Source organism: Salvelinus namaycush, chromosome 24 (assembly GCF_016432855.1).
Source record: "Salvelinus namaycush isolate Seneca chromosome 24, SaNama_1.0, whole genome shotgun sequence".
Lineage (NCBI taxonomy): Eukaryota > Metazoa > Chordata > Actinopteri > Salmoniformes > Salmonidae > Salvelinus > Salvelinus namaycush.
In genome coordinates, this window is record NC_052330.1 from 26358837 (window position 1) to 26379291 (window position 20455).

Here is a 20455-nt window from a genome sequence, read left to right on the forward strand (position 1 = left end):
GAAAATACATACTGTTGTTGGGACAGCAAACGTGTGTTTCTGTGTATGTGTGTTGCTGATAAAGGCTCACTGCTGCAAAGTTTCCCCTCTCCCCTGCAGCTGCTCAGCTGGTGTGTGTGGGGGAGGAGGGGAGCTGACAGACCTGAGACTGCTGAGCTCAGCACACAGTGAGCCTATGCACACACACACACACACACACACACACACACACACACACACACACACACACACACACACACACACACACACACACACACACACACACACACACACACACACACACACACACACACACACACACACACACACACACACACACCTCAAACAAACCCTCTCTCAAAGAGATAAGATTAAACTCATTCACAGAGATAATTATTCTATGAGCCAAGATTTACAACTTTTTTAGTTATGGTAAACAATCACCTCTCATTCATGTAGTGCCTTTTCCATGTCCCTGAACAAGCGATGCTGTAAGAACGTGTGTTTATCTCTAAGTATGTGTGTGTTGCAGTAGTTAGTGTACTCCTGAACTAGGCCCAGTAACAGTAGAGCGCAGCCCCAGGAGGATAGCTAGCTAGGGGCCCCTGGACTAATCTCTGCCAGATGGCCTGGTCCTCCAGCTCCTCCAGAGCACCGGAGGAACCCTGGACCCTAAACACACACTACACCCGTCCTAGTCACACACACTACACCCGTCCTAGTCACACACACTACACCCCTCCTAGTCACACACACTACACCCGTCCTAGTCACACACACTACACCCGTCCTAGTCACACACACTACACCCGTCCTAGTCACACACACTACACCCCTCCTAGTCACACACACTACACCCGTCCTAGTCACACACACTACACCCCTCCTAGTCACACACACTACACCCGTCCTAGTCACACACACTACACCCGTCCTAGTCACACACACTACACCCCTCCTAGTCACACACACACTACACCCCTCCTAGTCACACACACTACACCCGTCCTAGTCACACACACTACACCCCTCCTAGTCACACACACTACACCCCTCCTAGTCACACACACTACACCCCTCCTAGTCACACACACACTACACCCCTCCTAGTCACACACACTACACCCCTCCTAGTCACACACACACTACACCCCTCCTAGTCACACACACTACACCCCTCCTAGTCACACACACACTACACCCCTCCTAGTCACACACACACACTACACCCTTCCTAGTCACGCACACTACACCCCTCCTAGTCACACACACACACTACACCCCTCCTAGTCAAACACACACACTACACCCCTCCTAGTCAAACACATACTACTGCACATTTAAACAGATATAGTCAAGTTTAAATTGTAACCTGAGGCGTTCTGGTCTACTGACTCACACTAGATCCAGACCAGGACACCAGATCCAGACCAGGACACTAGACCCAGACCAGGACACTAGATCCAGACCAGTATACTAGATCCAGACCAGGACACTAGATCCATACCAGGACACTAGATGCAGACCAGGACACCAGATCCATACCAGGACACTAGATCCAGACCAGTATACTAGATCCAGACCAGGACACTAGATCCAGACCAGGACACTAGATCCAGACCAGGACACTAGATCCAGACCAGGACACTAGATCCAGACCAGTATACTAGATCCAGACCAGGACACTAGATCCAGACCAGGACACTAGATCCAGACCAGGACACTAGATCCAGACCAGGACACTAGATGCAGACCAGGACACTAGACCCAGACCAGGACACTAGATCCAGACCAGGACACCAGATCCAGACCAGGACACTAGATCCAGACCAGGACACTAGATCCAGATCAGTATACTAGATCCAGACCAGGACACTAGATGCAGACCAGGACACTAGATCCAGACCAGTATACTAGATCCAGACCAGGACACTAGATCCAGACCAGGACACTAGATCCAGACCAGGACACTAGATCCAGACCAGGACACCAGATCCAGACCAGGACACTAGATCCAGATCAGTATACTAGATCCAGACCAGGACACTAGATGCAGACCAGGACACTAGATCCAGACCAGGACACTAGATCCAGATCAGTATACTAGATCCAGACCAGGACACCAGATCCAGACCAGGACACTAGATGCAGACCAGTACTCGGTATCTGGAGGCTCTATTGAACTGAACCCAACATCAACAGATCTTACTGTATCTGCAGATTCCCTTCTACATGACCTGGATAAAGACAGCACTGGGTGGGTCTGGGTGAGAGGAGAGTGTGTTATGGAAACACAGGATCAGAGAGTCCGAACACCTCAGTGTCGCCCGCACACCCACCCACACACCCACCCACACACCCACCCACACACCCACCCACACACCCACCCACCCACACACACACACACACACTCACCCACACACTCACCCACACACTCACCCACACACCCACCCACACACCCACACACACACACACGCACACACACCCACCCACCCACCCACACACGCACACACACCCACCCACACACCCACACACACACCCACACACCCACCCACACACCCACCCACACACGCACACAGGGAGGGATAAATCAGGCAGGGTGACATAATGACCATAGAAAGAGAGGACGTGCTGAAACGCAGAGAGAGGGTCAGAGAATAGCACTGTTGCTGAACAATGTGCTGGTGGGACGGGGGGGCACGGGGGGGGGGGGGGGGGGAGTGGCACAGAAAGGAGGGGGGTGGCACAGGGAGGAAGGGGGGGCGGCACCGGGGGGAGGAGGGAGGTTGGTATTTAGGGAGGGGGCACACACGTGTGGAACAGCCATGGCAGGGCAGTGTTTACAGTGGTAGTAAACCTCAGCCAACCGCTTACCCAGGGTAAACGCATAAAAACACACACCCTTCCTTCCACACCTCCCTTCTATATTTCCTCACTCCTCCCTCCCTTCTCACGCCTTCCTTCTCTCCTTCCAAATGGTGGAGACCCTCTCTCCTGACTCTACAACTCTCTCTCCCTCTCATCCTGAGACGTACTGTAGGACTCCCTCACTCCCTCTTTCCCTCTCTCTCCCTCTCATCCTGAGACGTACTGTAGGACTCCCTCACTCCCTCTCTCTCTCTCTCTCTCACTCTCATCCTGAGACGTACTGTAGGACTCCCTCACTCCCTCTTTCCCTCTCTCTCTCCCTCTCATCCTGAGACGTACTGTAGGACTCCCTCACTCCCTCTTTCCCTCTCTCTCCCTCTCATCCTGAGACGTACTGTAGGACTCCCTCACTCCCTCTCCCTCTCTCTCCCTCTCACCCTGAGGTGTACTGTAGGACTCCCTCACTCCCTCTCGCTCTCTCTCTCCCTCTCATCCTGAGACGTAGTGTAGGAGTCCCTCACTCCCTCCCTTTCTCTCTCTTTCCCTCTCACCCTGAGGTGTACCGTAGGACTCCCTCCCTCTATCTCTTAATATGTGTGAATTGCTTTCCCCCTCTCTTTCCCTCTCTCTCCCTCTCTTTCTCTCTCTCTGTCTCTCTCTCTCTCCCTCCCTCTCTCTCCCTCTCTCTCTCTCTCTCTCTCTCTCTCTCTCTCTCTCTCTCTCTCTCTCTCTCTCTCTCTCTCTCTCTCTCACCCTCTCTCTCACTCTCCCTCTCTCTCTGTCTCTCACATGTGCAACAGTAATTAATCTGATAAGCATCATACTTCTCAGAATCTCCAGAACACACACACACACACACACACACACACACACACACACACACACACACACACACACACACACACACACACACACACACACACACACACACACACACACACACACACACACACACACACACACACACATCAGAAGTTAGCAGACTTTCAACACCACTCTCCATATTGAGTTATTTTAACACTATGGGAGTTGTGGGTGGCCACTGAGCAGATCTCTCTAAGGGGAGAACTGTTAGGTGAGCCTCATAGGAGAGACAAACTGTTCCAGAGACAGAAGAAATGTATCTTTGTTCCACTCTATAGCTGAAGCAAGCCATCTGTTTGTTTTACTGCACTTGTCTGTTGGTCTGTCTCTCTTTCTGTCTTTCTCTCCCCCACGTTGATCTCTCTCACTCCTCTCTCTCTCTCTCTCTCTCTCTCTCTCTCTCTCTCTCTCTCTCTCTCTCTCTCTCTCTCTCTCTCTCTCTCTCTCTGCTGAGATGATCTGCAGGCTGTGTTTGTGTGTGTGGTGTGTGTGCGTGTGTGTGTTTGTTCTTGGCAGGCGGGGTAGGGCCGTGGCTTTGGGACGTTCTGTACCGGAACTCTGATGATAAAGCACAGCAGGGCCGTCCCGTTGCAACCCAAACCAAACGTGGTGTCCTGTAGTGAACCAGACTGAACAGTCCGCTAGTGAACGCACAAATGATCGTATGTTATGTCCTCTGCTGCTGATAGGAGCTGTCTCAAGCCTAGGGTAGATTTGAGAGTACTAATATGTGTGTTTGTATCTGTGTGTGTGTGTGTGTGTGTGTGTGTGTTTGTATCTGTGTGTGTGTGTGTGTGTGTGTGTGTGTGTGTGTGTGTGTGTGTGTGTGTGTGTGTGTGTGTGTGTGTGTGTGTGTGTGTGTGTGTGTGTGTGTGTGTGTGTGTGTGTTTCATGCGGTCGGTTTGTATGTTGATGTCCTGTGTACTGTATGTTGTAAACACATTCACACCCTCTAGATATCTATGTGTGTGGTGTGTTAGTGAGTGCAGTAACTCAGCATAAGTCAACCACATGTTGTCACTAGGGCTGGGAATTGCCAGGGACCTCACGATACGACATTATCACGATATTTAGGTGCCGATTCTATATGTATTGTGATTCGATACTGGGATTTGTGTGTGTGTGTGTGCATGTGTGTGTGGGACCCACACGTTAGCCAAGCCTCTTTAACGGCAGGAGAAGGTGTGTCTTCCTGTGAACTGTGAAAAGAGAGAGGCCCACCTCTGTGATTAGAGTATGTGTGTGTAGAGAGAGAGAGAGAGAGAGAGATGCAGCTTAAGCCCCACCCTCTTCAACATATATATCAAGAAATTGGCGAGGGCACTAGAACAGTCTGCAGCACCCGGCCTCACCCTACTAGAATCTGAAGTCAAATGTCTACTGTTTGCTGATGAATACCACGAATACAAATTCCATCTAGACACCGTTGTCCTACAGCACACAAAAAACGACACATACTTCGGCCTAAACATCAGCGCCACAGGTAACTTCTACAAAGCTGTTGAACGATCTGAGAGACAAGGCTAGAAGGGCCTTATATGCCATCGAAAGGAACATTAAATTCGACATACCAATTAGAATCTGGCAAAAATGACTTGTATCAGTTATAGAACCCATTGCCCTTTATGGTTGTGAGGTCTGGGGTTCCGCTCACCAACCAAGAATTCACAAAATGGGACAAACACCAAATTGAGAATTTCTGCAAAAATATCCTCTGTGTACAATGTAAAACACCAAATAATGCATACAGAGCAGAATTAGGCCGATACCCGCTAATTATCCCCCCACCAAAAAAAAGAGCCGTTAAATTTTACAATCACCTAAAAGGAAGCGATTCCCAAACCTTCCATAACAAAGCCATCACCTACAGAGAGATGAACCTGGAGAAGAGTCCACTAAGCAAGCTGGTCCTGGGGCTCTGTTCACAAACACAAACAGACCCCTCAGAGTCCCAGGACAGCAACACAATTAGACCCAACCAAATCATGAGAAAACAAAAAGATAATTACCTGACACATTGGAAAGAATTAGCAAACAAACAAGGCAAACTAGAATGCTATTTGGCCCAAAACAGAGAGTGCACAGAGGCAGAATACCTGACCACTGTGACTGACCCTAAACAGAGAGTACACAGTAGCACAATACCTGACCACTGTGACTGACCCTAAACAGAGAGTGCACAGAGGCAGAATACCTGACCACTGTGACTGACCCTAAACAGAGAGTACACTGTAGCAGAATACCTGACCACTGTGACTGACCCTAAACAGAGAGTACACAGTGGCAGAATACCTGACCACTGTGACTGACCCTAAACAGAGAGTACACAGTGGCAGAATACCTGACCACTGTGACTGACCCTAAACAGAGAGTACACAGTGGCAGAATACCTGACCACTGTGACTGACCCTAAACAGAGAGTACACAGTGGCAGAATACCTGACCACTGTGACTGACCCTAAACAGAGAGTACACAGTGGCAGAATACCTGACCACTGTGACTGACCCTAAACAGAGAGTACACAGTGGCAGAATACCTGACCACTGTGACTGACCCTAAACAGAGAGTACACAGTGGCAGAATACCTGACCACTGTGACTGACCCTAAACAGAGAGTACACAGTGGCAGAATACCTGACCACTGTGACTGACCCTAAACAGAGAGTACACAGTAGCAGAATACCTGACCACTGTGACTGACCCTAAACAGAGAGTACACAGTAGCAGAATACCTGACCACTGTGACTGACCCCAAAAATAAGGAAATCTTTGACTATGTACAGACTCAGTGAGGATAGCCTTGCTATTGAGAGAGGCCGCCGTAGGCAGACATGGCTCTCAAAGGAAAACAGGCAATGTGCACACTGCCCACAAAATGAGGTGGAAACTGAGCTGCACTTCCTGACCTCCTGCCAAATGTATGACCATATTAGAGACACGTATTTCCCTCAGATTACATAGACCCACAAAGATTTTTTTTAAACAATCCAATTTTGATAAACTCCCATATCTATTGGATGAAATACCATAGTGTACCATCACAGCAGCAAGATTTGTGACCTGTTGCCCCAAGAAAAGGACAACCAGTGAATCAAATCAAATCAAATATTATTTGTCACATGCGCCGAATACAACAGTGAAATGTTTACTTACAAGTCCTTAACCAACAATGCAGTTTTAAGAAAAATAAGTCTTAAGTAAAAAAAAAAAATAGAAAAGTCAAAATTTGAAAATGAAAGTAACAAATGATTAAAGAGCAGCAGTAAAATAACTATAGCGAGGCTATATACAGGGGTACTGGTACAGAGTCAATGTGCGGGGGCACTGGTTAGTCGAGGTAATTGAGGTAATATGTACATGTATATAGAGTTAAAGTGACTATGCATAGATTATAAACTGAGAGTAGCAGCAGCGTAAAAGAGGGGTCTGGGTAGCCCTTTGATTAGCTGTTCAGGAGTCTTATGGCTTGGGGGTAGAAGCTGTTAAGAAGCCTTTTGGACCTAGATTTGGCACTCGGTACCGCTTGCCGTGCGGTAGCAGAGAGAACAGTATATGACTACGGTGGCTGGAGTCTGTGGGCCGTACGCAAAAGAACAAACTCCATTGTAAATTCAACCTATAGTTTATTTATTTTCGCTTTTGTACTTTAACTATTTGCACATTGTTACAACACTGTATATAGACATAATATGACATTTGAAATGTCTTTATTATTTTGGAACTTCTGTGAGTGTAATGTTTACTGTACATTTTTTATTGTTTATTTCACTTATGTTATTATCTATTTCACTTGCTTTGGCTTTGGTTTCCCATGCCAATAAAGCCCTTTAAATTGATTTGAGAGAGAGAGAGAGAGAGAGAGAGAGAGAGAGAGAGAGAGAGAGAGAGAGAGAGAGAGAGAGAGAGAGAGAGAGAACCACTGGGAAAACACACCTCCTTATGCAATAAGACAGTAATGATTGCTCTATAAGGAGAGAGAGAGAATAAAGTGACCTCCTGATCCTCATCCAGTTTACACACACACAACCTAAACACACACACGGATAAATGGAAAGACGCCCAGCCCTGGCCGGAAAGAGTACATTTGGTTGAATGGAATGGAATGTTCTATTCACTCTCCAGAACAGGGCAGCTGGAATCGGGAGTGGTGTGTGAGTGTAGTGTGTGTGGAGGGTCACAGTATGAATAACTCTGTCCTAACTCTCTTCTCTGTCAGCGTCTGGTCTGGAGTTTATTTCTAAACCACCTCATATAAAGACGTGCAGTTAGCCCTCTCTCCCTCTTTCTACCTTCTCTACCTTCTATCTATGAATCTCTCCCTCTTTCTACCTTCTCTACCTTCTATCTATGAATCTCTCCCTCTTTCTACCTTCTCTACCTTCTATCTATGAATCCCTCCCTCTTTCTACCTTCTCTACCTTCTATCTATGAATCTCTCCCTCTTTCTACCTTCTCTACCTTCTATCTATGAATCTCTCCCTCTTTCTACCTTCTCTACCTTCTATCTATGAATCTCTCCCTCTTTCTACCTTCTCTACCTTCTATCTATGAATCCCTCCCTCTTTCTACCTTCTCTACCTTCTATCTATGAATCTCTCCCTCTTTCTACCTTCTCTACCTTATATCTATGAATCTCTCCCTCTTTCTACCTTCTCTACCTTCTATCTATGAATCCCTCCCTCTTTCTACCTTCTCTACCTTATATCTATGAATCTCTCCCTCTTTCTACCTTCTCTACCTTCTGTCTATGAATCCCTCCCTCTTTCTACCTTCTCTACCTTCTATCTATGAATCTCTCCCTCTTTCTACCTTCTCTACCTTCTATCTATGAATCCCTCCCTCTTTCTACCTTCTCTACCTTCTATCTATGAATCTCTCCCTCTTTCTCCTGAATCTCTCCATCTGTGTGTGTGACTGGACTTGGGCTTAGTTCAGTGAGAAGTTTTTAGGTTGACCTGTTGTTGGGTGAAACTTTAAATTGTTGTTGTGAGCCTGCAGACGTAAGGGGACCAGCATGTGTGTCATGAACTCCTGTATCTCTCTCCTTATAGAGCAGTCATTACTGTCTCATTGGTGTGTTTGCCCCGACAGTGGTCAATGTTGACATAAGACTCAGATTAGACATTGTTTACTTGTTCTATCTATCTAGTGACACAGGGGAAGGAAAGTACACCCTGAGCAGGTCTGGAGGCGGGACCTTTGGCCCCGCCCAGTCTGCCGACAAGTTCACCTCCCGAACCGGAGGCTTCCTGCTGAACATGGTGTGAAGAGATCTGTCTGTGTGTGTTGCATAACCCCAAAGAGGAAAGAGATAGGACTGCCCCCTGTGGCTGAAGGCATGGGTCAGGTTTGGCTTGAGCCGGTAAGGCAGGGGAGGAGTGGTGGAACGAGGGATAGAAAGTGGTTGGAGGGGAGGGGAGGGGTAGAGAGATATTGGAGTAGAGAGATATTGGGGTAGAGAGATATTGGAGTAGAGAGATATTGGGGTAGAGAGATATTGGAGTAGAGAGATATTGGAGTAGAGAGATATTGGGGTAGAGAGATATTGGAGTAGAGAGATATTGGAGTAGAGAGATATTGGAGTAGATAGATATTGGAGTAGAGAGATATTGGAGTAGAGAGATATTGGGGTAGAGATATTGGGGTAGAGAGATATTGGAGTAGAGAGATATTGGAGTAGAGAGATATTGGGGTAGAGAGATATTGGAGTAGAGAGATATTGGAGTAGAGAGATATTGGGGTAGAGAGATATTGGAGTAGAGAGATATTGGGGTAGAGAGATATTGGAGTAGAGAGATATTGGAGTAGAGAGATATTGGAGTAGAGAGATATTGGGGTAGAGAGATATTGGGTAGAGAGATATTGGAGTAGAGAGATATTGGCGTAGAGAGATATTGGGGTAGAGAGATATTGGCGTAGAGAGATATTGGAGTAGAGAGATATTGGAGGGGGGCAGAGATATTGGAGTAGAGAGATATTGGAGTAGAGAGATATTGGAGTAGAGAGATATTGGCGTAGAGAGATATTGGGGTAGAGAGATATTGGCATAGAGAGATATTGGAGTAGAGAGATATTGGAGGGGGGCAGAGATATTGGAGTAGAGAGATATTGGAGTAGAGAGATATTGGGGTAGAGAGATATTGGAGGGGGGCAGAGATATTGGAGTAGAGAGATATTGGAGTAGAGAGATATTGGGGTAGAGAGATATTGGAGTAGAGAGATATTGGAGTAGAGAGATATTGGGGTAGAGAGATATTGGCATAGAGAGATATTGGAGTAGAGAGATATTGGAGGGGGGCAGAGATATTGGAGTAGAGAGATATTGGAGTAGAGAGATATTGGGGTAGAGAGATATTGGAGTAGAGAGATATTGGAGTAGAGAGATATTGGGGTAGAGAGATATTGGGGTAGAGAGATATTGGAGTAGAGAGATATTGGGGTAGAGAGATATTGGAGTAGAGAGATATTGGAGGGGGGCAGAGAGATTTTGAACAGGGGATGGGGGAGGTGTAGAGATATTGGAGGGGGGCAGAGAGATTTGGGACAGGACAAGGGTGTAACACAGAACACACCCCTCATCACTTTCTTCCAGGCCACAGACAAGGCCAAAATGACCAAGCTTATCCTGTCAGAACACAGTGTGATATAAGGCTTAGCTGGGTGATGAAACACCCTGGCAACACAGTGAACCAACTCCTAGTGGTGGATAGAGCTCAGTATTACTAGAGTATTACACTGTGGTAGTATTACGACGAACCTGTTGTGGGTCCTTGGTAGTTGGGTGAGAGTGTGCCAGTGTGGTACTGGTAGTGAAGTGAAGGTTTGTGGTACTAGTCCTGTAATCCACTATGGTGTATATGTGGTAGAGGTTTTGTAGTGGTGGCAGATTGGTCAATCTGGTATATGCTGTTTATCTTTTTCAACTCTAATTAAAGATTAGCTCTCACTCTCATCCTATACAAGCACATACAAATGCAAATGCACACTGTGAACTCCCGCCTACACAACCCTAATAAAAATGTAGATCTCCTGTGTGTGTGTGTGTGTGTGTGTGTGTGTGTCTGTGTGTGTGTGTGTGTCTGTGTGTGTTTGTGTGTGTGTGTCTGTGTCTGTGTGTGTGTGTGTGTGTGTGTGTGTGTGTGTGTGTGTGTGTGTGTGTGTGTGTGTGTGTGTGTCTGTGTGTGTGTGTGTGTGTGTGTGTGTGTGTGTGTGTGTGTGTGTGTGTGTGTGGGTGTGTGGATTCCTAGCGTGGTTGCTGACAGTGAAGAATTGTTCCCACATGTTGCTGACGGACAAAAAGTCCTCTGTGCTCCAGAACTCTGGCTGCAGCTGGTGTGTCCACACACACACACACACACACACACACACACACACACACACACACACACACACACACACACACACACACACACACACACACACACACACACACACACACAGCTGGTGTGTTTGCTAGAGACAGTGAGGTATAAGGGCATAGGGAAGGCTCTCTCTCAAACGAGTGAAGAGTGAAGTGGAGAGGGCACGGCAGAAAAGGAGGGAAAAACAGAGAGGAGAAGAGGAGAGAGGAAAAAAAACAAGTGCAAGAATCTGTCAGTTAAACATTAGCTACGGTGCAGGCGGGCAAGGAGAGGAATAACAGTGTAGCTATCCCTGGGAAGATATGACAACTGAGGAGCTATTGTAGAGAGCTGTGTTTGTGTGTGTGTGTGTGTGTGTGTGTGTGTGTGTGTGTGTGTGTGTGTGTGTGTGTGTGTGTGTGTGTGTGTGTGTGTGTGTGTGTGTGTGTGTGTGTGTGTGTGTGTGTGTGTGTGTGAATCCGACCATCACCGCTGGTGAGACAAAACCACGACTTGTCAGAGAAGAGCACTTTTTGCCAGTCCTGTCTGGTCCAGCGGCGGTGGGCTTGTGCCCATAGTCGACATTGTTGCCGGTGATGTCTGGTGAGGACCTGCCTTACAACAGGCCTACAAGCCCTCAGTCCAGCCCCTCTCAGCCTATTGCGGACAGTCTGAGCACTGATGGAGGGATTGTGCGTTCCTGGTGTAACTTGGGCAGTTGTTGTGGCCATCCTGCACCTGTCCCGCAGGTGTGAGGTTCGGATGTACCGATCCTGTGCAGGTGATGTTACACGTGGTCTGCCACTGCGAGGACGATCAGCTGTCCGTCCTGTCTCCCTGTAGCGCTGTCTTAGGCGTCTCACAGTACGGAAATGGCAATTTATTGCCCTGGCTATATCTGCAGTCCTCATGCCTCCTTGCAGCATGCCTAAGGCACGTTCACGCAGATGAGCAGGGACCCTGGGCATCTTTCTTTTTGTGTTTTTCAGAGTCAGTAGAAAGGCCTCTTTAGTGTCCTAAGTTTTCATAACTGTGACCTTAATTCCCTACCATCTGTAAGCTGTTAGTGTCTTAACGACTGTTCCACAGGTGCATGTTTATTAATTGTTTATGGTTCATTGAACAAGCATGGGAAACAGTGTTTAAACCCTTTAAAATGAAGATCTGTGAAGTTATTTTGGATTTTTATAAATTATCTTTGAAAGACAGGGTCCTGAAAAAGGGACGTTTCTTTTTTTGCTGAGTTTGTGTGTATGTGTGTATTAGAGCTGCTGACTGCAGAGAGACCGAGAGAGAGGCAGAGAGAGAGAGAGAGAGGCAGAGAGAGAGAGAGAGGCAGAGAGAGAGACAGAGACAGAGAGAGAGAGACAGAGAGAGAGAGACATAGAGAGAGAGACACAGAGAGAGAGACAGAGATAGAGAGACAGACAGAGAGAGACAGAGAGACAGAGAGAGAGAGAGACAGAGAGAGAGACAGAGAGAGACAGAGAGAGAGACAGAGAGAGAGGCAGAGAGAGAGACAGGGAGAGACAGAGAGAGAGGCAGAGAGAGAGACAGAGAGACAGGGAGAGAGCCGGAGAGAAAGATGGACAGTGAGAGGGAGACAGAGAGACAGAGAGAGAGAGAGACAGACACACACACATTTACACATTAGACCCTCTGTTAACGGTTGCTTAGCTGTCTGTTTGTAAGGTCCAGAAATGTCCCTTTGGACTCATCCATGCCCTATCACTCCCAGTGTTCAAACTTCACCCAACGGTAGAGGGATAGGAGCAGAGGCACGGGAAAGAGAGGGAGAGGAATAGAGAAAACATTAAAGAATCCCTGTGTTGGAAGAGAAAGTGAGGGAGTGGAGAAAGTGAGAGAGGAGTGGAGAAAGTGAGAGAGGAGTGGAGAAAGCGAGGGAGGAGTGGAGAAAGCGAGGGAGGAGTGGAGAAAGTGAGAGAGGAGTGGAGAAAGTGAGAGAGGAGTGGAGAAAGTGAGGGAGGAGTGGAGAAAGTGAGAGAGAAGTGGAGAAAGTGAGAGAGGAGTGGAGAAAGTGAGAGAGGAGTGGAGAAAGTGAGAGAGTAGTAGAGAAAGTGAGGGAGGAGTGGAGAAAGTTAGAGAGGAGTGGAAAAAGTGATGGATGAGTGGAGAAAGCGAGGGAGGAGTGGAGAAAGCGAGGGAGGAATGGAGAAAGCGAGGGAGGAGTGGAGAAACTGAGGGAGGAGTGGAGAAACTGAGGGAGGAGTGGAGAAAGCGAGGGAGGAGTGGAGAAAAGGAGGGAGGAGTGGAGAAAGTGAGAGAGGAGTGGAGAAAGTGAGGGATGAGTGGAGAAAGCGAGGGATGAGTGGAGAAAGCGAGGGATGAGTGGAGAAAGCGAGGGAAGAGTGGAGAAAGTGAGGGAGGAGCGGAGAAAGCGAGGGAGTAGCGGAGAAAGCGAGGGAGACAGACAGTGTGACAGAGACAGACAGTGTGACAGAGACAGACAGTGAGACAGAGACAGACAGTGTGACCGAGACAGACAGTGAGACAGAGACAGACAGTGTGACAGAGACAGACAGTGAGACAGAGACAGACAGTGTGACAGAGACAGACAGTGTGACAGACAGTGAGAGTGTGCATGTTCTGGTGCTGTTGTTCTTTAGTTGCTGTAATAAAACAGCCTTGTCATGCCTCTGGAGATGCTGACTGGCTGGGTGGCTGACTGGCTGGCTGACTGGCTGGGTGGCTGACTGGCTGGCTGACTGGCTGGGTGGCTGGGTGGCTGACTGGCTGGGTGGCTGGGTGGCTGACTGGCTGGGTGGCTGACTGGCTGGCTGACTGGCTGGGTGGCTGACTGGCTGGGTGGCTGACTGGCTGGCTGACTGGCTGGGTGGCTGACTGGCTGGGTGGCTGACTGGCTGGCTGACTGGCTGGGTGGCTGACTGGCTGGGTGGCTGACTGGCTGGCTGGCTGGCTGACTGGCTGGGTGGCTGGCTGACTGGCTGGGTGGCTGACTGGCTGGGTGGCTGACTGGCTGGGTGGCTGGGTGTAAACACTGCTCTCCTTGGTATATCTCCTCATCTTACCTCATAGTACAGACCTACACACACATACACATGTACACACACAGACATTTTCATGTACATGCGTTACACACAGAGTGTGCACATGCTGTATTGATATTCATGTCCCTGTAAACAAACACGTTTGCAAGAACTCATTTGCATGTAAATACAGCAAGGCAGGCAAGCACACACACACACACACATGCATGCACACACACACACACACACACACACGTACACACACACACACACACACACGTACACATACACGTACACGTACACACAGACACACAGACACACAGACACACACACACACACACACACACACACACACACACACACACACACACACACACACACACACACACACACACACACACACACACATACACACACACATACACACACCCTCAACGTCACAGGTTCAGTGTAGCTCAGAAGACAGAAGCCTATCCTTCAGCCAATACCACTGCTGTGCTCACACACAACCACAAGGCTTGACTGATTGAGCCTTCTCCGAACAGAATAACAATCCAATCCACGTTGTCAGTGTACTGTAACAGAAGAAGGGAAAAACGAGACTGGTTGAAAAAAATAACATGTGATTCCCACAAAAACGCAAACAACTTTGTCTCTCTGATTCAAACCAGAGAGACAAAGTTTTGGGGTGGAGATAAAACACACAGATAAAAATGAATTTGTTTTAGAAGCGGGTTGGGTTGTTTTATATCTGTGGATATGCCAGTCTCCCTCAGGACCATAGAAAAACACATGTTTGGAAAGCAACTGGAACATGTAACGAGGGATGGATGGACATCCATTGCAGTACCTCAATGTGTTCAGTTATTTTGGGCTGCATCCCTGTGTATAATCAGTTAAATGGCCTACTGATGTATGTGTGTTGAAACAGGTTTGGCAGAAAACCTACTGTTTGTGGAGGAGCCATGCACAACCATCACTCTGTGTATAACACACATCATTAAGGCGTTATGTCCATTCATCCTGTGAGGATGTAACCGATAGACCAGTCTGGAGTTTTGTTCCTGCACTTCCCTTGTCTGTTTATGAGTGGGAAGAAAATCATGATGATCTCGTGATGATATGAAAGAGAGAGGTAATTCCTTACTCCATCATAAACGGGCCATGGTATATGAAAGAGAGAGGTAATTCCTTACTCCATCATAAACGGGCCATGGTATATGAAAGAGAGAGGTAATTCCTTACTCCATCATAAACGGGCCATGGTATATGAAAGAGAGAGGTAATTCCTTACTCCATCATAAACGGGCCATGGTATATGGTATATGGTAAATGGTATATGGTATATGGTATATGGTATATGAAAGCATGTCAGCTGAAGCATCCAGATGGTTATGGATAGATGGGTGTTATTTAGTGTGTGTGGCCAGATGGACATGTATGTGAGTGGTCTGGGACGTTTCCCCCTACGTTTCCCTCTGCGTCTCTGCTACTCTATACTCTAGATAGAACTCATTATCGTCATGATCACGACAAGTCCCTCTTGCTTCCTTAATGATTTCATTGCATCCTCACAACAAGTTGTAATAATGACCATCTCTAGTCCCTGCTCTGCACTGTAGTCAGGTTTTCATCTGACAATGCTGGGGTATTATTCAGGCACATCCCTGTTATATAAACAAACCAATTGAGTATTTGATGATGAATAAGTGCTACCTGTGTGTGTGTGTGTGTGTGTGTGTGTGTGTGTGTGTGTGTGTGTGTGTGTGTGTGTGTGTGTGTGTGTGTGTGTGTGTGTGTGTGTGTGTGTGTGTGTGTGTGTGTGTGTGTGTGTGATTTAAGATGCGTTAACACAGGAAGCTCAATTCTGATATTTCTTTCCCTAATTGGTCAATCAAATCATCTCTGAAAAAGAGCTGATGTGAAAAGCTCTGATGTGATTGGGCAAAAGACCAATTAGTGGAAAAAAAGATCAGAATTGGGCTTCCTTTGTGAACACTCTATCATTAATCACACACACACACACACACACACACACACACACACACACACACACACACACACACACACACACACACACACACACACACACACACAGACACACACACACACACACACACACACACACACACACACACACACATACACACACACACACACACACACACACACACACACACACACACACACACACACACACACACACACACACACACACACACACACACAGACACACACACACACACACACACACACACACACACACACACACACACACACACACAGACACACACACACACACACACACACACACACACACACACACACACACACACACACACACACACATACACACATACACACAGACACATACACACATACACACATACACACATACACACACACACACACAGACACACACACACACACACACACACACACACACACACACACACACACATACACACACACACACACAGACACACACACACACACACACACAGACACACACACACACACACACACACACACACACACACACACATACACACATACACACATACAAAGGGACCCTGTCAAGGCTTTGCGTAACAGGCATGTTTTGAAGTGTGTGTGTGAGTGTGGCAGGGGGATTGTGAGTCATCGCTGGTGTGTATTGATCTGAGACGAGCTCCTTCATGTTCAGAGCAGAGCGGGGAGGCACACAGTAGGGGACCGGACGCCACACAGACACACACACACACACTACACTAGGAACTTCAATGCTAATTGTTGCTGCATGTTATTAATGTATTGCTATCTGGGGCCGTCCATTCAGCAGTGAATGAACAATCAAAGCAATGGGCTTGGTGCTCTATTCTTCTAGCAACGCTAGTCCCAAAGAACGTATAGTTCTGCTATAGTACAAACTTAATGGGTGGTTTAGAAATAAATGTGCCTGGACTTAATGATCATGATTCATACAATCATTGATATGAGAATGAAAAGAATATGAAGACTCTGCTGATGACTTGCATTGTTTGCTTAATAACATTGTAAGATTTTGAGCACTGTAGTGGACTCTAGCAAACTTTCTCTCTTTCTTCTCCCTCTCTCTGATAGAACTCCATCCGGCACAACCTCTCCCTCCACAGTCGTTTCATCCGTGTCCAGAACGAGGGAACGGGAAAGAGTTCCTGGTGGATGATAAACCCGGAGGGAGGGAAGGGCGGGAAGGCCCCCCGGCGCCGTGCTGTCTCAATGGACAACAGCAACAAGTACACCAAGTCTGCCCGCGGCCGCGCAGCCAAGAAGAAGGCGGCCCTTCAGGCAGTGGTGGCCGGCGAGGGGGGCGGAGACAGCCCCTCAGGGCTTTCCAAGTGGCCGGGCAGCCCCACATCACGGAGCAGTGAGGAGCTGGACGCCTGGACAGACTTCCGCTCACGCACCAACTCCAACGCCAGCACGCTAAGTGGGCGCCTCTCACCCATCCTGGCCAACCCAGAGCTGGACGAGGTGCTGGACGATGACCCGCCACTATCGCCCATGCTCTACTCTAGTCCCGGCGAGGCACTGTCGCCTGGGAACACCCCCACGCCCAATGGGAAGGGACTGCCCACAGAGCTGCCTCGCCTGGCAGACCTGGCAGGCACCATGAACCTGAACGAGGGGCTGACGGACGACCTGATGGATGAGCTGCTGGATAACATCACCCTGGCCCCCACCCCAACTGGACCAGCCACTCAGAGAGGATCCTCCGGGCTCAGCTTTGGCTCCAAGCTTGCCGGACTGGGCTCCTCCTCCCCAACCACCTCTCCCTCTACTCCATCCCCCTCTAATGGTGCAGGCGGCAGTGGCTACTGTAACTCCATCTTTGGTCCCCTCACAGCGGGCTCCTCCCTGCGGCCCGCCCCCATGCAGACCATCCAGGAGAACAAGCAGACGTCCTTCTCCTGCATCTCCCGCTTCGGCAGCCAGACCCTGCAGGATCTGCTCAACTCAGAGGGCCACAGCCACAGCGACGTCATGATGACCCAGTCTGACCCGCTGATGTCACAGGCCAGCGCCGCCGCTGTTATCTCCCAGAACTCCAGGCGAGGCTTTGTTCTCCGCAGCGACCCCATGATGACCATTGGGACCACGGCGTTAGGGCAGGGGGTGCTCCTGCACAACCACAACCAGGGGTCCCTGAGGACACTGAACGGGGGTCCGAGCCTGAACAACGAGGCCAACAGCCTGGCCAATGCCAAGCAGCAGCTCCTGCACTCTCCACTGGGACTTGGATCGAACGGCTCCTCCATGATGCAGATTGACTCGTCCCTCTTCCTGAACGGGAGCGTTGGTGGAAGCGGTGGGATCTGCTCGGTAGGCCCCGACCGCTTCCCTACCGACCTGGACCTGGACATGTTTAACGGGAGCCTGGAGTGTGACATGGAGTCCATCATCAGAAACGAGCTGATGGACGCAGATGGCCTGGACTTTAACTTTGACTCCCTGGCCAACCTGAACGGACCCAACCTGGGCAGCTTCACCAGCACCAAGCAGGGACCCCAGAGCTGGGTCCCTGGCTGAGAGAAAGGCCACACCCTAGAGGGGGCAGAGCAGGTCAGTGTCCATGTCACTGTCTGTGTACATCTGGGACTGCTATTAGTGCCAGAGAGAGAGAGAGAGAGAGAGAGGGATGGAGACAGAGAGAGAGAGAGACAGACAGACAGACAGACAGACAGACAGACAGACAGACAGACAGACAGACAGACAGACAGACAGACAGACAGACAGACAGACAGACAGAGAGGGAGGGAGGGAGGGAGGGAGGGAGGGAGGGAGGGAGGGAGGGAGGGAGGGAGGGAGAGAGAGAGAGACATAGAGGGAGGGAGAGAGAGACAGAGAGGGAGAGAGAGAGGGATGGCGACAGAGAGAGAGAGACAGAGAGGGAGGGAGAGAGAGACAGAGAGAGAGAGACAGAGAGGGAAAGGGATGGAGACAGAGAGAGAGAGAGACTGAGAGGGAGGGAGAGAGAGACAGAGAGAGGGATGGAGACAGAGACAGAGACAGAGAGAGAGAGAGAGAGAGAGAGAGACAGGGAGGGAGGGAGAGAGAGACAGAGAGGGAGGGAGGGAGAGAGAGAGAGAGACAGAGAGAGAGACAGAGAGGGAGGGAGGGAGAGAGAGAGGGAGGGAGTGTGAATGTGTGAATAGGGAAAGCATATTAATCATTACTAGAAAGTAATTTATGAAAGAGGGTTGATTGGTGTGTTTTTAACTGAATCAGCTGCTGATTATCAGATACAGTTCATCCACTCAGACCTGATGTCAGTTCCTGTATCTCTCTTTTTCCAGGTACAAACTGTAGAGCAAGAGAAGATCAGACACAAAGCGTCCTTTTTGCCAAGCCTGCTATCAGCACAACATGGAATAAATACCCTATGTTTACACAAGACCTCCTCTAGAGAAATGTACCTTTTCTCCCACTCTGACGGACCATGAATGATTTGAAGTACACAGACTCACAAGACGTGACCGTCAGATCCTCAAAGACCCCTGCAAAACAAACAAACAATCTGAAATCATCACAACAAACTCATCTCAGAATTATGCAATCTTCCTTTGAGAAAACACCAGTCGGACAAAATCTATTGTAAAGATGCAGAGCGAGAGGGGCTGTGTTTTGTTTATTTGAAGGGTTTTTGGGAAACAATGACATTCGGCAAGCAAGGTTGTAGTGTACAAGTAGTTCCTGGGAAAAAAGGACAAAAGATAAACAAAAACAAAAGTGAAGTGGTGTAAAACCTAATACAGTGGTTTCTGGGATGTGTTATGTTGGAAAATCTTCCTCTGTTTTCACTCAGTGATTTTAAATGTTTAATGTTTGTTTTTAAATTCCTGTTTTACCATCATCACTGTTTCTGCACCACAGTTGTTTTATAACAAAATGATTGATGAAATGAAAGAGAGGAAGGAGACATAATAGCGATAACACACACACGTTACACACACCGATGATGTCATAAACAATAATGCCATGCATTTCAGGTTGTTGGTGTTTTGTTGCTTTTATTTTACATGACTTTGAATGATTAGTCACGGTTTTAAAAAGACTTATAGAAACAATTATAATAATACAATTATCTGAATACTATAGAGAGAGATTGTTATCGTTTATTTGTATCGAACTGTAAAAACAAGAAGAAGAAGTCTGTCATGGATCTGTGTACAGTACAGTACAGTACAGGGAAGCTTCAACTTAAAGGAAGAGCCGAGGAGGAGGAGGAGTTTAGACCTTCTTTTCTAGTTAATGGGTGGGGTATGTCAACGTGTTGTAGTACAGCATATGTAGCTAAAATAAATACCTATGTCCTAGCGTTGTGTACGTTTCCACGCCATAACTGGTGCTATGATGTAAACAGTGTTTGAGTC

The 20455-nt window shown here is 48.1% G+C and overlaps 1 protein-coding gene across 1 annotated transcript in view; it reads left to right on the forward strand.

The window, feature by feature from the left end:
- Nucleotides 1-20399, forward strand: part of LOC120019121 (forkhead box protein O3-like) — a 77168-nt gene extending 56769 nt beyond the window's left edge. Inside the window, exons 2-3 of the mRNA XM_038962392.1 lie at nt 17163-18644; nt 19379-20399. Coding sequence (XP_038818320.1) covers nt 17163-18611 — 1449 coding nt within the window. The 3' untranslated portion in view covers nt 18612-18644; nt 19379-20399. The remainder of the gene's footprint in view (nt 1-17162; nt 18645-19378) is intronic.
- The last annotated feature ends 56 nt before the right edge of the window (nt 20400-20455 follow it).